The 22,491-nt window shown below is 43.3% G+C and overlaps 1 protein-coding gene across 1 annotated transcript in view; it reads right to left on the bottom strand.

Annotated features, from left to right (window-relative positions):
* Positions 1–21,987, bottom strand: part of zgc:56622 (uncharacterized protein LOC326033 homolog) — a gene marked incomplete at its 5' end in the record, with an annotated part of 106,975 nt that extends 84,988 nt beyond the window's left edge. Inside the window, one exon of the mRNA XM_043707496.1 lies at positions 21,859–21,987. Within this exon, the coding sequence (XP_043563431.1) occupies positions 21,859–21,987 (129 nt within the window). The remainder of the gene's footprint in view (positions 1–21,858) is intronic.
* Positions 21,988–22,491: the final 504 nt, after the last annotated feature.

Genomic DNA, 22,491 nt, shown 5'->3' with positions numbered 1-22,491 from the left:
ACAATGGGAGCTTCTGTAGCTGTGATACCCTCTCTGATTAGTAGTGCTACACCCACTCCTCTTTTTCCCCCCTCCCTATTCTTTTTAAATGCTCTAAACCCTGGAACATCCAGCAACCATTCCTGCCCCTGAGAAATCCATGTCTCTGTTATGGCCACAACACCATAGCACCAGGTACTGATCCATGCTCTAAGTTCATCACTTTTATTTCTGATACTCCTTGCGTTAAAGCAAACACACTTTAACTGATCCCTTGGTTCCTTCCCAGGAAAATCCTTCCCACTAGCTGGTCTACCTCTTGCTATTGCCTCATCTGCATCAACTCTCACCTCCGGTATACAGCTCAGGTTCCCACCCCCCTGCCATACTAGTTTAAGTTGTGGGAAAAGATGTGGTAAAAGAAGCCAAGACAATGGCATGAGTGAAGATTGTAAAGGAATCCCCAAGAAAAGTCAAGGAGCTGCAGGAGAGTGCACAGCCTCGGCAGGGGCTGGGTATAGAGTTACAACCTGATCTCTATAAAGAATTTGCTTCTGTGGGTAAAGTTTATTCGGAAAGAATGGGGAAGAAGAACAGGAAGTTATAATTTTGAGAGATACAGGATCTAACCAGTCTCTAATAGAAACAGATAAATGTGTTTGTACTCATTCTGACCTGTTACCCAAAAGAGTGGTAATTTGTAGGATAAATGGACTGAAATTTAGCATTCCCCCATGTAAGGTCAAGTTGGAGTGCCAACTCAAGACTGGAGAGGTAATACTGGGAGTGATCGACAGAGTGTCAGTTCCAGGAATCCAGTTTGTTCTTGGGAATGATTTAACAGGATCAAAGAGAGAAGTGATACCCCTTGTTGTGGAGAAGGCCAAGGGAGACCAGGGAACTGAGGAGTTAAAAGAAAAATACCCTGGTATTTTCCCAGACTGTGTAGTAACAAGATCCCACTATCATAATTCACAGCACGAAGCAAAGACTAAAGAAAAAGATGAAGGAGTTGAGGTTCAGTTAGCAGACACCATGGTTGATGTAATGGTGCAGGAAAAACCTGAAGGCAGAAGGTCAGGTTGAAGTGTTTAGTCTTGAAAGGTTAATGTATGTACAACAGAAAGACGAGACAATAAAAGGTCTTTTTGTTGATGCATATTCGGAAAAGGTGGGAGAGAATATTCCTGAGGGTTATTATGTCAAAGACTGAATCCGAAGATGAAACTGGAGACCATGGCAAGTTGGTGCAGAAGGGAAAATGGGTAGAAGTGTACCAGATTGTGTTGTCAGTAGCAGACAGACAGGTGTTACAGGTAGCACATGAACTACTAGTAGGAGGTCACCTAGGAGTATGAAAGACTCAGGCTAAGGTACAAAAGCATTTATATTGACCTGGAATACACAAGGAGGTGATTAGCTTTTGTCGTGCATTTCATACATGCTAAATGGTAGGCAAGCCACAGGCGATATTAAAACCAGCACCTTTGTTGCCAATTGCTGCATTCGAAGAATCTTTCATGCAGGTTATAATTGATTGTGTAGGTCCCCTCCAAAGACTATAAGTGAGAACCAGTACTTGCTAACCATCATGGATGTGTCTATCAGATTTCAAGAGGTAATTTCATTATGGAGTATTAAGGCAAAAAGATGGTCGAGGAGTTAATAGCTTTCTTCATGCGGTATGGGCTACCCAGAGAGATTCAGTCAGACTAAGGGTCTAAGTTTACTGCCAGGCTGTTTAAGGAATTCATAGATAGCTTAGGTATACAGCATAGAGTCATAGAGATGTACAGCATGGAAACAGAGCCTTTGGTCCAATCCGTCCATGCCGACCAGATATCCCAACCTAATCTAGTCCCACCTGCCAGCACCCAGCCCATATCCCTCCAAACCCTTCCTATTCATATAGCCATCCAAATGCCTCTTAAATGTTGCAATTGTACCAGCTTCCACCACATCCTCTGGCAGCTCATTCCATATACATACCACCCTCTGCGTGAAAACGTTGCCCCTTAGGTCTCTTTTATATCTTTCTCCTCTCACCCTAAACCTATGCCCTCTAGTTCTGGACTCCCCCACCCAAGGGGAAAGACTTTGTCTATTTATCCCATCCATGCCCCTCATGATTTTGTAAACCTCTATCAGGTCACCACTTAGCCTCCGACGCTCCAGGGAAAACAGCCCCAGCCTGTTCAGCCTCTCACTATAGCTCAAATCTTCCAACCCTGGCAACATCCTTGTAAATCTTCTATGAACCCTTTCAAGTTTCACAACATCTTTCCGATAGGAAGGAGACCAGAATTGCACACAACATTCCAACAGTGGTCTAACTAATCTCCTGTACTGCAGCAATATGACCTCCCAACTCCTGTACTCAATACTCTGACCAGTAAAAGAAAGCATACCAAACGCTGCCTTCAGTATCCTATCTACCTGCGTCTCCACTTTCAAGGAGCTATAAATCTGCACTCCAAGGTCTCTTTGTTCAGCAACACTCCCCATGACCTTACCACTAAGTGTATAAGTCCTGCTGAGATGTGCTTTCCCAAAATGCAGCACCTCGCATTTATCTGAATTAAACTCCATCTGTTACTTCTCAGCCCATTGGCCCATCTGGTCCAGATCCTGTTGTAATTTGAGGTAACCCTCTTTGCTGTCCACTACACCTCCAATTTTGGTGTCATCTGCAAACTTACTAACTATACTTCTTACGCTTGCATCCAAATAATTTATGTAAATGACAAAAAGTAGAGGGCCCAGCACCGATCCTTACCACCCTCTGTCTTCTACCTTTGAGCCAGTTCTGTATCCAAATGGCTAGTTCTCCCCTGTATTCGGTGAGATCTAACCTTGCTAATCAGTCTCCCATGGGGAACCTTGTCGAACACCTTACTGAAGTCCATATAGATCACATCTACCGCTCTGCCCTCATCAATCCTCTTTGTTACTTCTTCAAAAAATCAGGTGCATAACGACCCAAATCCCAGGGAGCTTTAGAAAGGCAGCATCGGACCCTGAAGACCATGTTGAGTTCGTACTGTCAGGATTACCCAAATGATTGGGATAAAGTTATCCCATTCGTACTGTTTGCCATTAGAGATGCCTCAAACAAATCTACTCAGTTTACTCCCTTTGAATTAATACTCTGACAAAAGATGAGAGGGCCTTTGAAGTTAATTAAAGAGAAATTGACAGGACCAAAGTTGGAGATCTCACATTTGGATTATGTGTCTGAGGTAAGGGAGAGATTAATTCTGGTAGGTGAATTAGCTAAATAGCAGCTGAAGAGGCCACAACATAGAATGAAGCAGATGACAGATAAAAACTCTGAAATTCAGATATTTCCCGTGGAGATGACATATTTGTATTGTTAATAGTGGTAGGGAGGCCCCTTCAAAGCCAGGTTTAGTGGTCCTTATCAAATTGAGAAACAGTTGAGTCAGGTAAACTCTCCGGTAAAGATGCCAGATAGAAAAAGAATGCATCAAGTATGTCATGTGAATATGCTGAAACCCTATTATAATAATGAGAAGGAACTAGGGAAACAGGTGTTAGATATTGCCCTGTATGGAAAGTAATATGACAATTGTGTAATTAAGTAATGGAGTAATACATAGAATCATGTGACAGATCAACAACAGATGAGCACAGGCTGAAAATAATGGTAGCACAATGATAGGTTAGTCAAATCACATGATAAATGAGCAAATGTTAATTTTATTTTATTAAACAAATTACAAAACAGTTTACAAAAAAACATTGACAGCTGTACACAAAAGACAGCAATTTTACAAGGGAGAGGAGCAGCAAAGCTAGGCCCCGAACCATACCGTTCAACCAATTTACAGGGAGAGGAGGACAACCCTCAAATCCCAGTTCGACATATGACAAGACAGTGACAATGACATTTGTACATTAGACAATACCGTTACATACAAAAGTGCAGACAATACAGACCCAGCAAGCCCCCGCCCCTCCCACCTGAGCAAATGTTAAAGACAATGGTGGCATAATGTGATAGGTTAAGTGTAAAGTAGAAGACCATTGTGGCAGATGATGATTAGAAAGACAATACAAGCTAATAGGATTGGTTATGCTAATGACACCAGATAAGCTCGGCAACAAAAAGTATAAAAAGTAGTGAGCCCCAAGAATCGGGGGCAATCGGGAAGCCATTTTCTGATTGTCACAGGTTTTGTTGCAAATAAAAGTTTTACTTCTTGAGGAATTCTCTACGTCTTCTCGTGATTATCCTGGAGCATCAGGTGCGAACTCTCCACAACAAATTCACCTGCAGAATGAGGAATCAAATCCAGGTGTTGTGGAGTCTGATGTACCTCAAAATATGTTAAATAATGAGGAAGTCCTTGAGGAGTGGGATAGGTTAGTAAACTGTCTCAGGAACAAAGAACACAATTGAAAGGTTTGTTGCAGCAGTATGAGGACATAAGCAGGAATAAGATGGGGAGGACTAATGCTATTGTGCAGGAGGTAGAAGTAGGGAATGCTACTCTGATAAAACAACACCCCTACAGGCTTAATCCTTTCAAAGCCACACAGGTTCAGAAGGAATTGGATGAAGGGCTTTTGCCCAATGAAGATATCATCGAACCAAGTCTGAGTGAGTGGAGTTCGCTGATCGTCTTAGGTCCCAAACTTGACAGGACTCAATGATTTTGTGTGGACAATTGGAAGGTCAATGCCATAACAAAATTGGATTCATACCCAATTGGAGGACTGTATACAGAACGTTGAACAAGCCAGTTAGATCACATAGTTGGACTTAGTGCATGGTTATTGGCAGGTACCTTTATCAGAGAAAGCAAAATAAATTTGTGTTTGTAACCCTAAATGGGCTTATCAATTTAAAGTGATGCCCTTGGAATGAAAAAGGCACTCGCCACATTCCAAAGACTCATGGACAGAGTTGTGGCTGTGTTAACAAACTGTGCAGTCTATCTGGATAATGTAGTGATCTTTAGTGAGTCCTGGAAAGATCACATGATACAGTTGGCAGAGCTCTTTAAACGATTATGAGAAGCAAAACTGGCAATAAACTTAAGAAAAGAGAATTTGCAAAAGCAGAGGTGACATTCTTGGGACATAACATCGGTCATGGAAGGTTGACCCCAAGGAATGTAACGATGAAGGCCATCGAGGAAATTCCAGGACCAACCTTGAAGAAAGAGGTGCTTCGATTTTTGGGACTAAGCGGATTCTACCGGAAGGAGAGAGTGTGTGGTGCTGGATAAGCACAGCAGGTCAGGCAGTAAACGAGGAGCAGGACAGTTGACATTTTGGGCAAAAGCCCTTCATCAGGAATGAGGTTGTGAGCCGAGGGGGTGGTAAGATAAATGGGATGGGGTTGGGCTGAGGGAAGGTAGCTGAGAGTGCGATAGGTAGATGAAGGTGGGGGTAATGTTCAGAGAGGAGGGTGGAGTGGATAGGTGAGAAGGAAGATTGACAGGTAGGACAGGCCATGAGGGCGGTACCGAGTTGGAAGGCTGGATCTGGGATAAGGTGAGGGGAGGGGAAATGAGGCATCGGGTGGTTAGGGAGTGGCGATGGAGGAGGCCCAAGACCTGCATATCCTTGACAGAGTGGGAAGGGGAGTTGAAAAGTTTGGCCATGGGGCAGTGGGGTTGGTTGGTGCGGGTGTCCTGGAGATGTTCCCTTAAGCACTCTGCAAGTAAGCGTCCTGTCTTTCCAGTGTAGAGGAGACTGCATCGGGAACAATAGATACAGCAAATGATATATGTGGAAGTGCAGGTGAAATTTTGATGAATGTGGAAGGCTCCTTTGGGGCCTTGGACAGAGGTGAGGGAGGAGGTAAGGGCGTAGGTTTTGCAATTCCTGTGGTGGCAAGGGAAGGTGCCAGGAGGGAAGGGTGGGTGGGAGGGACCTGATGAGAGAATCATGCATGGAATGGTCTTTATGGAGAGTGGTTAAGGATGGGGAGGGAAATATATCTGTGGTGGTGGAGTCCATTTGTAGGTGGCGGAAATATGGTGGGATGGAAGGTGGGGACCTGGGGGTTTCTGGCCTTGTTGTGGTTTGGAAGGGTGGGGTTTGAGGGTGGAGGTGCGGGAAGTGGATGAGCTGTGTTTGAGGGCATCGTCAACCATGTGGGAGGTGAAATTGCGGTCCTTAAAGAAAGAGGCCATCTGGGGTGTTCTGTAGTGGAACGGTCCTCCTGGGAGTCGATGCGGGGAGGCGGAGGAATTGGGAATAGGGGATAGCATTGTTACAGGAGGCAGGGTGTGAGGAGGTGTAGTCCAGGTAGCTGTGGGAGTCAGTGGTTTGTAGAAGATGTCACTGTTGAGTCAGTCACTGTTGATGGAGATGGAGTGGTCCAGGAAGGGGAAGGAGGTGTCAGAGATGGTCCAGGTGAATTTTAGGTCAGGGTGGAATGTGTTGGTGAAGTTGATGAACTGTTCAACCTCCTCTTGGAATCAGTTCCTGGGCCTCCTCCATTGCCACTCCTGAACCACCCAATGCCTGGAGGAATAACGCCTCATCTTCTGCCTCGGGACCCTCCAACCCATGGCATCAATGTAGATTTCACCAGTTTCCTCATTTCCCCTCCCCCCACCTTATTCCAGATGCAACCTTCCAATTCGAATCTCATGACCTGCCCATCTTCCTTCCACCTATCCACTCCACCCTCCTCTCCAACCTATCACCATTACCCACACCTCCATCTACCTATCACACTCTCAACTACCTTACTCCCAGCTCCACCCCTCCCATTTATCTCACCACTCCCTCCGCTCACAGCCTCATTCCTGATGAAGGGCTTTTGCTCAAAACATTGACTGTCCTGCTCCTCTGATGCTGCTTGACCTGCTGTACTTTTCCAGCACCACACTCTTGACTCTAATCTCCAGCAACTGCAGGCCTCACTTTTACCTAGTGGATTCTACTGGAAATTTGTTCCAAACTTCAGCAGCATAGTGGCACCGTTAACAGATTTGCTCAAGAAGAACACAAAATGTTGGTGGACCGAACAATGCCAGAAGGCATTTGACAATTTAAAACAATACTAGCTACCGCATTAGTTTTAGCTACATGAAACTTTTTGAAACCTTTCAAAGTTGCAATCGATGCTAGTGACATAGGAGTTGAAGCTGCATGGCTACAGGAAGATGATGATGGAATTGAACTGCTAGTTGGTTACTTTTCAAAGAAATGCAACACCCACCAGAGACAATACACTACAATTGAGAAAGAATTATTGAGTTTGGTAGTGGCCTCACATCAATTTAATGTTTATGTCATGAACAATGTGTAGGAGAGGGTTGTGAACACAGATCACAATCCTCTTACAATCTTGGAAAGATTTAAAGACAAGAACATGAGACTATTTTGTTGGAATCTTATGTTACAGACTTTTAATTTACAAATTGTACATGTTGCGGGTCATTAAGAATGTGTTAGCAGATGCATTATCACGGATTTAATGGATAAAGTATAGATAGGATTGAACAGATACCAATGTTATGTATATGTGAGCGTGCAGACGTTAGTATGAACTTAGATTAATATCCTATGTATTTCATGGTAATGGGGTTAAGAAGGAGAAGAAAAAAATGAAGCCATCTTTTCGTTCTGATGGTTCATTCCTTTTCTTAAGGGTGGGAGGTTTTACGAAGTTGAAGGTGTGTACTATACCTTTAAGAGCGGGTGAAAGCTGGCAAACACCTATCAATGTCACAAAGTGCCCTGGACAACTTGAAGATGGAACATTTGGTTTGTAATCAAGATACATGAGTTGTTTTCACAGCAGTTCAAATTCAACCAGTTTACATTATGCCCTAAGATACTAAAACCCAATCAAATTTGAATGTTACGTTTTGACAGCATCAAACCAATGAGACGATCATGTATGTGGGATATACAAAACAGGCATTTTGGACAGTTAGCCAGAGAAAGAACACCACTTGTCATTGTTAGACAGACTGGCGGAAAACTCTCTAAAAGGTACCTTTTCATATGAAAAGTCTGTGCACAAGACAGAAGACAACCAAGGGAAGTCTACAAACAATGGAAAATCAACGCTGTCTGGTTTTAAAAATTGATTTGCTGTAAATGTAATAGGGGCTTTATCGGATCAGTATATTGTTATAGAATGGGAGATAGATAACAAATCTTTAAGACAAAGGAAGCTTTGAGTTGTAAATGGTTTAATGTTCACTTTTAGAGTTAAAGAATAATAGATATTTTTTCGTTAAATAGTGGAATTTGGGTAGGTCTCTCACACTCATATTTTAACAGATTACGAGGCGAGGTGTGTGTTTGGTTTAATTAGCCGAAAGGTTTACCACCTTGTCGTAACATATGTAAACAGGTTATGGAAAGATGGAGGAGCAACATGGTAATGGTGATAGGAGATTTTAATTTTCCCAGTATTGACTCGGATTCACTTAGTGTTAGAGGTCTAGATACAGCAGAATTTGTAAGGAACGTCCAGGAGGGTTTATATAGCAGTATGTAAATAGTTCAACTTGGAAAGGGACCATACTGGACCTGGTGTTGAGGAATGAAACAGGCCAGGTGGTTGAAGTTTCAGTCTGAGATTACTTTGGGAACAGTGATCACAATTCTGTAAGTTTTAGAATACTCATGGACAAGAATGAGAATGGTCCTAAATGAAGAGGGCTAAATTGTAGGAAGGCCAACAATAGCAGGAGCTAGGGAATGTGGATTGGGAGTAACTGTTTGAAGGTAAATCCACATTGGATATACAAAAAACAAAGAAAATTTACAGCCCAGGTACAGGCTCTTTGGCCCTTCAAGCCTGTACCGATCCAAATCCACTGTCTAAACCTATCACCCAATTCTGAAGGATCTGTATCTCTCTGCTCCCCACCTACTCATGCATCTGTTCAGACATACCTTAAAAGAATATACCATGCCTACCTCTACTACCTCTGCTGGCAACGCATTCCAGGCACCTCTGTGTAAAGTACTTTCCACGTATATCCCCCTTAAACTTTTCACCTCTCAACTTGAACGTGTGACTCTTTGCTATTGAATCCCTCATCCTGGAAAAAGCTTATCTCTATCCACCCTCCTATACCTTCATGATTTTGTAGACCTCAATCAGGTTCCCCCCTCAATCTCCCTTTTTCCTAATGAAAACAATCTTAATGTACTCAACCTCTCTTCATAGCTAGCACCTTCCATACCAGGCAACATCCTTGTAAACCTCTGCACCCTCTCCAAAGCGTCTACATCCTTTTGGTAATGTGGTGACCAGAAATGTACACCATATTCTAAATGCGGCCGAACCAAAGTCTTGCAGAATTTTAACATGACCTGCCAGCTCTTATACTCAATACCCCATCCGATGAAGGCCAACATACCATATGCCTTCTTGACCACTCCATCTACCTGTGCAGCCACCTTCAGGGTACAATGGACCTGCACTCCCAGATCTCTCTGCTCATCAACGTTTCCCAAGGCTCTTCCGTTTACAGTATAGTTCACTCTAGAATTAGACCTTCCAAAATGTATCACCTCATGTTTGCCCAGATTGAACTCCATCTGCCACTTCTCCGCCCAAGTCTCTAATCTATCTGTATTCTCCTGGATCCTTTGACATTCCTTTATGCTTTCTACTACTCCACCAAACTTCATGTCATCTGCAAACTTACTGGTCAGACCACCAATGCCCTCTTCCAGATCATTTAGGTATATCACAAACAACAGTGGCCCCAGCACTGACCCCTGTGGAACATCACTGGTCACCTTTCTCCAATTCGAGAAACTCTCTTCAACTACTATTTTATGTCCTGTTGCTCAACCAGTTCTTTATCCACCGAGCTAGAACTCCCTGCACACCATGTGATTTCAGGTTTCTCCATTAGTTTACCGTGGGAAACCTTATCAAACACCTTACTAAAATCCATGTATATGACATCTACAGCTCTTTCTTCATCTATCAACTTGGTCACTTTCTCAAAGAACTCTATTAAGTTGGTAAGGCATGATCTCCCCTGCACAAAACCATGTTGCCCATCACTGATAAGCCCATTCTCTTCCAAATATAAATAGATCCTATTCCTCAGTATCTTTTCCAGCAACTTTCCCACCACTGACATCAGGCTCACTGTAGTTACCTGGAATATCCCTACTATCCTTCTTGAACAGGGGGACAACTTTAGCAACCCTCTAGTCATGTGGCACTTCACCTGTGTTTAAGGATGCTACAAAGATATCTGTCATGGCCCCAGCTATTTCCTCTCTCGCCTCCCTCAGCAACCTGGGATAGATCCCATCCATTCCTGGGAATTTGTCCACCTTAATATCCTTTAGCCTACCCAACACATCCTCCCTCCTTATGTCAACATGATCCAGAGTAAACAAACTACTTTCTCTAATCTCAATATTCACCATGTTCCTCTCCTCAGTGAACACTGAGTAATCATTGACAATCTCACCCATTTTCTCAGGTTCGCTACAACCTTCGTTCCTTATCCTTTACTGGACCAACCCTTTCTCTAGTTACCCTCTGGCCTCTTATATATGAATAAAAGGCCTTTGGATTCTCCTTAATTCTGCTCACTAAAAAGTTATTTCATGACCCCTTTTAGCCCACTTGATTCCTCGTAGGTGGGGCTAGATTGGGTTGGGATATCTGCTCGGCAAGGACGGGTTGGACCGAAGTGTCTGTTTCCATGCTGTACATCTCTATGACTCTATGGTCCTACTCTACCAATATTCCTCCAAAGCATGTTCTGTTCTTAGCTGCCTGGACCTTATGTACGTTTCCCTTTTCCTCTTGCCTTTCTCTTGCACAATTTCTCCTGTCATCGACAGTTCACTAATCTTGCCTTTCTTATCCCTTGCTTTCAAATGGACATGCCTATCCTGCACTATCTTCAACCTATCTTTGAAAACCTCCCACATATCAAATGTGGACTTCCCTTCAAATAACTGCCCCCAATTCATATTTCCCAGCTCCTGCCGAATTTTGATATAATTGACCTTGGCCCAATTTCATACTCTTCCCTTAGGACTACTCTCACCTTTGTCTATGAGTATTCTAAAACTTACAGAATTGTGGTCACTATTCCCAAAGAAATTCCCCACTGCAACTTTTACCACCTGGCCTGGCTCATTCCCCAACACCAGGTCCAATATGGCCCCTTCCCTAGTTGGACTATTGATACACTCCTCTGGAAAACCTTCCTGGATGCTCCTTACAAATTCTGCCCCACACAGACTTCTGACACTTGAGTGCATCCCAGTCAATGTTGGGAAAATTAAAATCTCTCATCACCACCACCCTGTTGCCATAAGTGGGAGGCTTTTAAAGAGAGGTTGCTTAGAGTGGAGGACAGATATGTCCCTGTGAAAATGAGGGATAGAAATGGCAAGGTTAGGGAACCATGGGTGACAGGTGAAATTGGAAGACTAATTAAGAGGAAAAAAGAAGCACACATAAGGTCGAAGTGACTGAAAACAGACAAAGCTTTTGAAGAATATTGGGAAAGAAGAACCAATCTGAAACGAGGAATTAAGAGGTTCACGAAACATATTTTAAAAAAAGAGTTAAGGAAAATCGCAAAATCTTTTAGTCAGGTATAAGGTGCAAGAGGGTAACTGGAGAAAGGCTGAAAATGTGTTGCTGGAAAAGCGCAGCAGGTCAGGCAGCATCCAGGGAACAGGAGAATCGATGTTTCGGGCATAAGCCCTTCTTCAGGAAGAAGAAGGGCTTATTCCTGAAGAAGGGCTTATGCCCGAAACATTGATTCTCTTGTTCCCTGGATGCTGCCTGACCTACTGCGCTTTTCCAGCAACACATTTTCAGCTCTGATCTCCAGCATCTGCAGACCTCACTTTCTCCTAACTGGAGAAAGGGTTGGCCCACTTAAAGACAAAGGAGGAAAGTTATGCGTGGAGTCAGAGAAAATGAGTGACATTCTTATTGAGTAGTTTGCATTGGTATTCACAGAGGAGAGGGACATGTTGGATGTCGAAGTTAGGGATGAACGTTTGATTACTCTGGGTCAAGTTAGCACAAGGAGGAAGGAAGTGTTGGGTATTCTAAAAGGCATTAAGGTGGACAAGTCCCCAAGTCCAGAAGGGATCTATCCCATGTTATGAGGGAAGCAAGACAGGAAATGGCAGGGGCCTTAACAGATATCTTTGCAGCATCCTTGAACTCCGGTAGATGGTCCTGGAGGACTGGAAAATTGCTAATGTTCTCCCCTTGTTTACAGAGGGTAGCAGGGATAGGATTAGATTAGATTAGATTAGATTAGATTAGATTACTTAGATTAGATTACATAGTGTGGAAACAGGCCCTTTGGCTCAACAAGTCCACACCGACTCACCGAAGCGCAACCCACTCAGACCTATTCCCCTACATTTACCCCTTCAACTCACACTACGGGCAATTTAGCATGGCCAATTCACTTAACCTGCACATTTTTGGACTGTGGGAGGAAACCGGAGCACCTGGAGGAAACCCACATAGACACGGGGAGAATGTGCAAACTCCACACAATCAATCAGTCGCCTGAGGCGGGAATTGAATCCAGGTCTCTGGCGCTGTGAGGCGGCAGTGCTAACCACTGTGCAACCATGCCGCCCACTATTCCTATTTGGAAGAAAATAGGCTTATCAGTGATAGGCAACATGGTTTTGTGCAGGAATGGTCATGCCTTACCATAGAGGTCACAGAGATGTACAGCACGGAAACAGACTCTTCGGTCCAACCCATCGATGCCAACTAGATATCCCAACCCAACCTAGTCCCACCTGACAGCAACTGGTTCATATCCCTCCAAACCCTTCCTATTCATATACCCATCCAACTATTTTTTTAAATGTTGCAACTGTACCAGCCTCCATGACTTCTGGCAGCTCATTCCATACATTTTCACGTGTGAAAACATTGCCCGTTAGATCTCTTTTATATCTTTCCCTGCTCACCCTAAACCTATGCCCTCTAGTTCTGGACTCCCCCACCCCAGGGAAAAGACTTTGTCTATTTGTCCTATCCATGCCCCTCAATTTTGTAAACCTCTATAAGGTCACCCCTCAGCCTCACTCTATAGCTCAAATCTTCCAATCCTGGCAACATCCTTGTAAATCCTTTCTGAACCCTTTCAAGTTTCACAACATCTTTCCGATAGGAAGGAGACCAAAATTGAATGCAATATTCCAGTAGTGGTCTAACTAATGTCCTGTACGGTTGCAACATAACCTTCCAACTCCTGTACTCAATACTCTGACCAATAAAGGAAAGAATACCAAACGCTTTCTTCACTATCCTATCTACCTATGACTCCACTTTCAAGGAGCTATGAACCTACATTCTAAGGTCTCTTTGTTCAGCAACACTCCCCAGGACTTTACCATTAACTGTGTAGGTCCTACTAGGATTTGCTTTCCCAAAATGCAGCACCTCGCATTTATCTGAATTAAACTCCATTTGCCACTTTTCAGCTCATTGGCCCATCTGATCAAGATCCTGTTGTAATCTGAGGTAACCTTCTTCACTGTCCACTTTGGTGTCATCTGCAAACTTACTAACTGTACCTCTTATGCTCACATCCAAATCATTTATATAACATGACAAAAAGTAGAATATCCAGCACCGATCCTTGTGGAATACCACTGGTCACAGGCCTCCATTCTGAAAAACAACCTTCCACCCCACCCTCTATTTCTATCTTTGAGTCAGTTCTGTATCCAAATGGTTAGTTCTCCCTGTATTCCGTGAGATCTAACCTTGCTAATCAGTCTCTCATGGGGAATCTTGTCGAACGCCTTACTGCAGTCCTTATAGATCACATCTACCGCTCTGCCGTCATCAATCCTCTTGTTACTTCTGCAAAAAACTCAATCAAGTATATGAGACATGATTTCTCACGCACAAAGCTATGTTGACTATCCCGAATCAGTCTTTGCCTTTCCAAATACATGTATATCCTGTCCCTCAGGATTCCCTCCAACAACTTGCCCACCACCGATGTCAGGCTCATTGGTCTATAAGCTCCCTGGCTTGTCCTTACCACCCTTCTTAAACAGTGGCACCACATTAGCCAACCTCCAGTCTTCCGGCACTTCACCTGTGACTATCGTCGATACAAATATCTCAGCAAGAGTTCCAATCACTTCCCTAGCTTCCCATAGAGTTCTAGGGTGCACCTGATCAGGTCCTGGGGATTTACCCACCTTTATGCATTTCAAGACACCAGCACTTCCTCCTCTGTAATCTGGACATTTTTCAAGATGCTACCATCTATTTCCTTATAGTCTATATCTTCCATATCCTTTTCCACAGTAAATACTGATGCAAAATACCTGTTTAGTATCTCCCCCATCTCCTGCAGCTCCATACAAAGGCCGCCTTGCTGATCTTTGAGGGGTTGAAACTTTATTGCTGGAACAGCACAGCAGGTCAGGCAGCATCCAGGGAACAGGAGATTCGATGTTTCGGGCACAGGCCCTTCTTCAGGGTCTTTGAGGGGCCCTATTCTCTCCCTAGTTATCCTTTTGTTCTTAATGTATTTGTAAAAACCTTTTGAATTCTCCTTAACTTTATTTTCCAAAGCCATCTTATGTCCCCTTTTTGCCCGCCTGATTTTGTTCTTAAGTATACTCCTACTTCCTTTATACTCGTCTAAGGATTCACTCGATCTATCCTGTCAATACCTGACATATGCTTTCTTCTTTTTCTTAACCAAACCCTCAATTTCTTTAGTCATCCAGCATTCCCTATACCTACCAGCCTTTCCTTTCATCCTGACAGGAATATACTTTCTCTAGATTCTCGTTATCTCATTTCTGAAGGCTTCCCATTTTCCAGCCATCCCTTTACCCGTGAACATCTGCGTCCAATCAGCTTTTGAAAGTTCTTGCCTAATACTGTCAAAATTGGCCTTTCTCCAATTTAGAACCTCAACTTTTAGATCTGGTCTATCCTTTTCCATCACTATTTTAACATTACTAGAATTATGGTCACTGGCCTCAAAGTGCTCCCCCACTGACACCTCAGTTACCTGCCCTGCCTTATTTCCCAAGGGTAGGTCAAGTTTTGCATCTTCTCTAGTAGGTACATCCACATACTGAATCAGAAAATTTTCTTGTACACACTTAACAAATTCCTCTCTATCTAAACCCTTAACACTATGGCAGTTCCAATCTATGTTTGGAAAGTTAAAATCCCCTACCATAACCACCCCATTATTCTTACTGATAACTGAGATCTCATTTCAAGTTTGTTTCTCAATTTCCCTCTGACTATTGGGGGGTCTATAATACAATTCCAATAAGGTGATCATCCCTTTCTTATTTCTCAGTTCCACCCAAATAACTTCCCTGGATGTATTTCTGGGAATATCCTGAGTACAGTTGTAATGTCATTCCTTAACAAAAACATCACTCCCCCTCTTCTCTTGCCTCCCTTTCTATCCTTCCTGTGGCATTTATATCCTGGAACATAAAGCTGCCAGTCCTGTCTATCCCTGAACCAAGTTTCTGTAATTGCTATGATATCCCAGTCCCATGTTTCTAATCATGCCCTCAGTTCATCTGCCTTTCCTGTTAGAACCCTTGCATTGAAATAAATGCAGTTTAATTTATTAGTCCTACCTTGTACCTGACTGTTTGACTCACTTCTGTTCTCAGCTGTACCCGTCTCAGATCGATCTCTTTCCTCACTATCTCCCTCGGTCCCACCTCCCCCCCACCTTACTAGTTTAAGTCCTCCCAAGCAGTTCTAACAAATTTCCCTGCCAGTATATTAGTCCCCTTCCAATTTAGGTGCAGTCCATCCTTCTTCTACATGTCACTTCTACCCCAAAAGAGATTCCAATGATCCAAAAATGTGAATCCTTCTCCCATACACCAGCTCCTCAGCCATGCATTCATCTCGTCGGCCTCAATAGCTTATAACACCGGGAGTAATCCAGATATTACTACTCTCAGGGATCTCCTTTTTAAATTCCTGCCTAACTCTCTGTAATTTTTTAGATTAGATTACATTACAGTGTGGAAACAGGCCCTTCGGCCCAACAAGTCCACACCGACCCGCCGAAGCGAAACCCACCCATACCCCTACATTTACCCCCTACCTAACACTACGGGCAATTTAGCATGGCCAATTCACCTGACCCTGCACATCTTTTGGACTGTGGGAGGAAACCGGAGCACCCGGAGGAAACCCACGCAGACACGGGGAGAACGTGCAAACTCCACACAGTCAGTCGCCTGAGGCGGGAAATGAACCCGGGTCTCAGGCGCTGTGAGGCAGCAGTGCTAACCACTGTGCCACCGTGCCGCCCACTAATCTCCCTTCAGAATCTCAACCTTTTCCCTTCCTCTGTCATTGACTCCAATGTGGACAATTCTGCACCCTCTCTGAGGCACCCTTGATCCTGGCACCAGGGAAGCAATACACCATTCTGATTTTTCGCTGCTGGCCACAGAAACTTCTGTCTGTACCTCTGACTACAAAATCCCCTAACACAACTGATCTCTTGGAACCCAACATACTCCTCATTGCATTAGAGCCAGTCAAAATACCAGAAACTTGACTGTTCGTGCGATGTTCCCCTGTGAATGATCACCCCCTACATTTTCCAAAACAGCATACTTGTTTGAAATGGGGATAGCCACAGAAGACTCTTTCACTGACTGCCTACCTCTCTTACCTTTCCTGGAGTTAATCCATCTATGTGACTTTATCTGAGACTTCTCCCCCTTCCTATAACTGCCATCCATCACATACCGTTGCTGTTGCAAATTCCTCATTGCGTCTAACTATGTCCCCAACCGATCCATTCGATCTGGTAGGATTCACAACCAACAGCATTTATTGTAGATATAATCCACAGTAACCCATAAACTGTCCTTAAACCCCCACATCTGACAAGAGCATATCACTCTACTAAAGACCATTTTTGCTTCTTCACATCTACAGACCCAGAAAATAACAAGATAAGATTTATAATAATCTAGCAAGAAACAATTTGATTTCAGATAGTCAACATGGTTTTGTCAAGGGCAGGTCGTGTCTCACAAACCTCATTGAGTTTTTTGAGAAGGTGACCAAGCATGTAGATGAGGGTAGGGCAATTGACGATAAGATTCCACATGGTAGGCTGTTGGAGAAAATGCAGAGGCATGGAATTGAGGGTGATTTAGTACTCTGAAAGAAGGCAGTGAGTGGTGGTTGATGGAAAATATTCAGCCTGGAGTCCGGTTACTAGTGGTGTGCCACAAGGATCTGTTTTGGGACCACTGCTGTTTGTCATTTTTATGAATTACTTAGACATAGGCATAGGTGGATGAATTAGTAAATTTGCAGATGACACTAAAGTCGGTGGAGTAGTGAACAGTTTGGAAAAATGTTACAGGTTGCAGAGGACTTGGATAAATTGCAGAATTGGGCTGAGAGGTGGCAAATGAAGTTTGATGCAGCTAAATGTGAGGTGATGCACTATGGGAAGAATAACAGGAAGGCAGAATACTGGGTCAATGGAAAGATTCTTGGTCGTGTGGATGTGCAGAGGGATCTTGGAGTCCATGTACATAGATCCCTGAAAGTTGCCACCCAGGTGGATAGTGCTGTTAGGAAGGCATACGGTGTGTTAGGTTTCATTGATAGAGAGATTGAGTACCGGAGCCGCAATATCATGCTGCAACTATACAAAACGTTGGTGTGGCCACACTTGGAATATTGTGTACAGTTCTGGTCACCCCATTACAGAAAAGATATAGACGCATTGGAAAAGGTGCAGAGGAGATTTACCAGAATGTTGCCTGGTCTGGAGGGAAGGTCTTATGAGGAAAGGCTTAGAGACTTGGGTCTGTTCTCATTGGAAAGAAGGCGGCTAAGAGGGGATTTGATAGAGACATACAAGGTGATCAGAGGATTAGATAGGGTAGACAGTGAAAGTCTTTTTCCTAGGATGATGACGTCAGCTTGTACGAGGGGACATAGCTACAAATTGAGGAGTGATAGATTTAAGACAGACATCAGAGGCAGATTCTTTACACAGAGAGCTAATGTAGTCAACTCAGCCACATTAGGGAGATTTAAACAATCCTTGGACAAGCACATGGATGATGATAGGATAGTGTAGGGGGACAAGCTGAGAATAGTTCACAGGTCGGCGCAACATCGAGGACTGAAGGGCCTGTTCTGCGTGGTATTGTTCTATGTCCTATGTTCTATGTCTTATTCCTCTACAAAACACTGCTCCAGGTTAAATGAATAGTTATGGCTTATATTTTAAGTTTAATCAGGAAACATATCTCAAAAAACATAATCAAGAAAGAACCCACTCTACTCACTAATGCAGACTTTCTGTAGGCCACACTTAAAACTATTCACCTATCTGTTTCTGTGCTGTGACTTCGCCCAAACAGTTCCACCAAGATCAGTTGTGAATTTCACTTTCTGTTAATTTCCCCAGATGCATTCCGATGTCCAGCAATACATGAATTCAAACAGCAAAGGCAGTAAATGTGCGTGTTCACTGTGGTGTCAGTTTCTTTCTCTCTCTCCTGCACAGACCTCACCATGTGCTTCCTTTGTCTGTACCTCTCCCTTTTTAAAAGTGCTGTTGTTTTGACTTTATTTTCAAAGTTCCAAAACAACGCAACAGCAAATGAAACACTAATTGCTGCTCCTGGATTTCGAGGAAATCACCTCCAACACCTAAAATACCTCAAAAAAGAAGCAGCTGTTACAGCCAGAATTTTTTCCTGTCCTCCAAAGCTGTTCTTGAATCTGTCGGTACATGTGTTTAAGCTTTTGTATCTTTTGCCTGATGGAAGAGATTATAACTGAGGTGGGAGGGGCCTTTGATTATGTTGGCTGCCTTCCCAAGGAGAGATTGGATGGGAGACTGGCTTGTATGATGGACTGGGCTCTGTTCACAACACTATGTAGTTTCTTACTGTCTTGCCCTACCAAGCTGGGATGTACCTGGATAGAATGCTTTCTATGGTGCATCGATTAAAGCTGGTAAGAGACTTCATGGATATGCCAAATTTCCTTATTCATCTAGGGAGGTAGAGGTGCTGTTGTGCTTTCTTGACCATCACATCAACATTGGTAGATGAGGGTCTAAGATTAGAGTGGTGCTGGAAAAACACAGAAGGTCAGGCAGCATCCGAGGAGCAGGAAAATTGACGTTTTGGGCAAAAGCCCTTCATCAGGAATGTTGGTTGACAAGGACACACAGTGATTGTCACTCCAAGAAGCTTAACGCTTGCGACTGCCTCCAGCTCAGCTCCATTGAAATCGATAGGGGCGTGCCCTCCACCTTCCTGAAGTCAACGACCAGCTCTTTTGTTTGCTGATATTGAGAGAAAGATTATCTTTGCATCACACAACTAACCACACCGTCTCTTTCCTGTATTCTGTCCCATCATGTTTGAGATCTGGCCTACAACAGTGGTATCATCGGCAAACTTGTACATTTAGTTAGGACAAAATTTGACCACATTCAGATATGTGCAGGGAATATAGTAAGGGGCTGAGTAAGTAACCTTGCGGGGCACTGGTGTTAAGCATTGTCCTGGAGGAGGCGGTGTTGCCTATTCTCACTGATTGCAGTCTGTTGAAGGATACAATTGCAGAGGGTGGAGCAGAGCCCTGGGTCTCAGTTTGAAGATGTGTTTGATTGGAATTATTATTTCCCAACTTAATAGATTTCTTTGAGGAAATTACAATGTTGTTTGATGAGGGATGTCATATACATGGACTTCAGTAAGGTGTTTGATAAGGCTCCCCATTGTGGGCTGATGGAGAAAGTGAAATCGCATGGAGTCTAGGGTGTACTAGCTAGATAGATAGAGAACTGGCTAGATAGCTGGAAACAGAAAGTAATAGTGGAAGGGAGTTTCTAAAAATAGGGAACTGTGACCAGTGGTGTTCCACAGGGATCTGTGTTGGGACCTCTGATGTTTGTGATATACATAAATAATACAGACCCTTCGGCCCTCGATGGTTCCACAAGTGGTGCAACAATCTGAAGCCTGTCTAACCAACACTATCCCATTTTCATCTATATGTTCATCCAATAACCATTTAATTGCTCTTAAATTTGCTAAGTCTACAGATCCTTAGAAAATAGGTCACACATTTAGATAGAGGATCTGGATTGGTGCAAAATTGGAGGGCCAAAGGCCTGTTTCTGTGCTGTAATTTTCTTTGTTCTTTTCTTTGTTCTTGACCTGACATGCCAAAAGCATTATCTCTACAAACCCTGTTGACAGGGACCATTGAACTGCCTTCTCAGTCTTTCCCTCTCCCCTAATACCCATTTTTGTGTTTCTGTATGCCTGTGTAAGGTTGAGTTGTATAAGGGGGGTTAGAATATTAACTAGGAGGATATGTTGACTGTTCATCATTAGAACCAATGTATTCAGAATAAATAGTAACTTTTATTAAGTACAAAATCCTGGCCAGACTTTCTGTAGAAGTGAGTCTAATAAACAAGTATTTTAGGGAATTGTATGTATTTTTAAAAAATCTTTCATGATCCAGGAATACCAGGGCTTGATTTCCAGCATATCTCTGCAATAAGGCAGGACAAAAAGAAGGTCATGCTGCAGTTACAGAGGGTACTGGTGAGATCACATCTGGAGTACTGTGAACTGTATTGGTTACTTTATTTAAGGAAGGATGTAAATAGGTTGAAGTAATTCAGAGAAGCTTTATCAGGCTAATATCAGAAATAGGCAGATGTCTTATGAGAAAGGGTGGACAGGCTAGGTTTGTACCCACAGGGGTAGAGAAGAGTAAGAGGTAAATGAAAACTGAAATTGTTGGAAAAAATTCATGTTAGGCAGCACCTGTGGAGAGAAATCAGAGTTCGCATTTTAGGTCCAGTGATCCTTCTACAGAACCACTGGTAACTTGAGTAAGAATCATAGAATCCTTACAGTGTGGAAACAGGCCCTTTGGCCCAACAAGTCCACACAAACCCTCCGATGAGTAATCCACCCAGACCCATTTCTCTACCTTATTATCCTATACTTACTTTTGCATAGTGCACCCAACCCCATATCTCCGAATACTATGGGCAATTTAGCTTGGCCAATTCAATCAATCTGCACATCTTTGGATTGATTAAGAGGTAACTTAATTAATACATATATAATTCTGAGGGGTCTTGACAGGGTAGATGTGGAGAGGATTTTTTCCTCTTATGAAAGAATATAGAATTAGGGGTCACTGTTCAAAAGAGGAGAAAGTGAGGGCTGCAGATGCTGGAGATCAGAGCTGAAAATGTGTTCCTGGAAAAGCGCAGCAGGTCAGGCAGCATCCAAGGAACAGGAGAATCGACATTTTGAAAAATCAGGTATCAGTCATTTGAAAGAGAAGAGATGAATGTTCTTTTTCTGAGGACTGAATGGCTTTGAACTCTCTTTCTGAAAAGATGGTAGAAGCAGAATCTTTGAATATTTTTAAGGCAGAGGTAGATTGATTCTTGTTCAGCTGGGGGTATTGGGGGTAAAAGGTAATTAGGAGTAACCGAGAATGCACATTCGAGGTTACAATCAGATCAGCTACCATCTTATTGAATAGCAGAGCAGGTTCAAGGAATTAAAAGTCTGCTTCTGATTTGGATGTTCATATATCACCCTGCCAGCAACACCCATATCCCATGGAAGGATTTTTAAAAAGTGACCTGAAGCACTACTATCAATTTGCACTACAAAAAATGTAATGTTATTGTTACCATTAGTAGGTCAATGCCAATTTAATTGGAAGTGTTCACTCAGTCACGAGTGCATCATGGGAAGTCCCACTCACGATGTTCGTAATACTGGGGAAATAACATCTGAGATGTTATTATCGTTACTGCAGATGACAATCAAGTGATGTCCATATTTAATTACTTTACTAACTATGAGGAGATTTTCTCTTGTCACAACTCCTTCATCAATCTTCTTTTTCACAGCAGCTCCTACCTCTGCCTCATTCATGTAGGAATAAGCTCCATCAATGTGCTGGTATCCAGAATCAGATTAGATTAGATTACTTACAGTGTGGAAACAGACCCTTCGGCCCAACAAGTCCACACCGACCCGCCGAAGCGCAACCCACCCAGACCTATTCCCCTACATTTACCCCTTCACCTAACACTACGGGCAATTTAGCCTCGCCAATTCACCTAACCTGCACATTTTTGGGTTGTGGGAGGAAACCGGAGCACCCAGAGGAAACCCACGCAGACACGGGGAGAATGTGCAAACTCCACACAGTCAGTCGCCTGAGGTGGGAATTGAACCCGGGTCTCTGGCACTGTGAGGCAGCAGTGCTAACCACTGTGCCACCGTGCCGCCCACAACTGCGACTAAAATAGCCTTACCCACAACTCCAGGCTCCGACTGTATATAAACAAATATTCTGAATTCAGCATATGCAGCACAAAACAAGTAAAAATATGACATTTCAAGAATTCATCACATTGTGCGGTAAAAGTGCTGAAAATTGCATTTAAGAATGGGGCACAGTTGCTGGTGGGGACT

Source organism: Chiloscyllium plagiosum, chromosome 17, assembly GCF_004010195.1.
Source record: "Chiloscyllium plagiosum isolate BGI_BamShark_2017 chromosome 17, ASM401019v2, whole genome shotgun sequence".
In the NCBI taxonomy this organism is placed as follows: Eukaryota; Metazoa; Chordata; class Chondrichthyes; order Orectolobiformes; family Hemiscylliidae; genus Chiloscyllium; species Chiloscyllium plagiosum.
The sequence above is the reverse complement of the archived record's forward strand: the minus strand, read 5'-3'. Positions and strand labels throughout refer to the sequence as shown.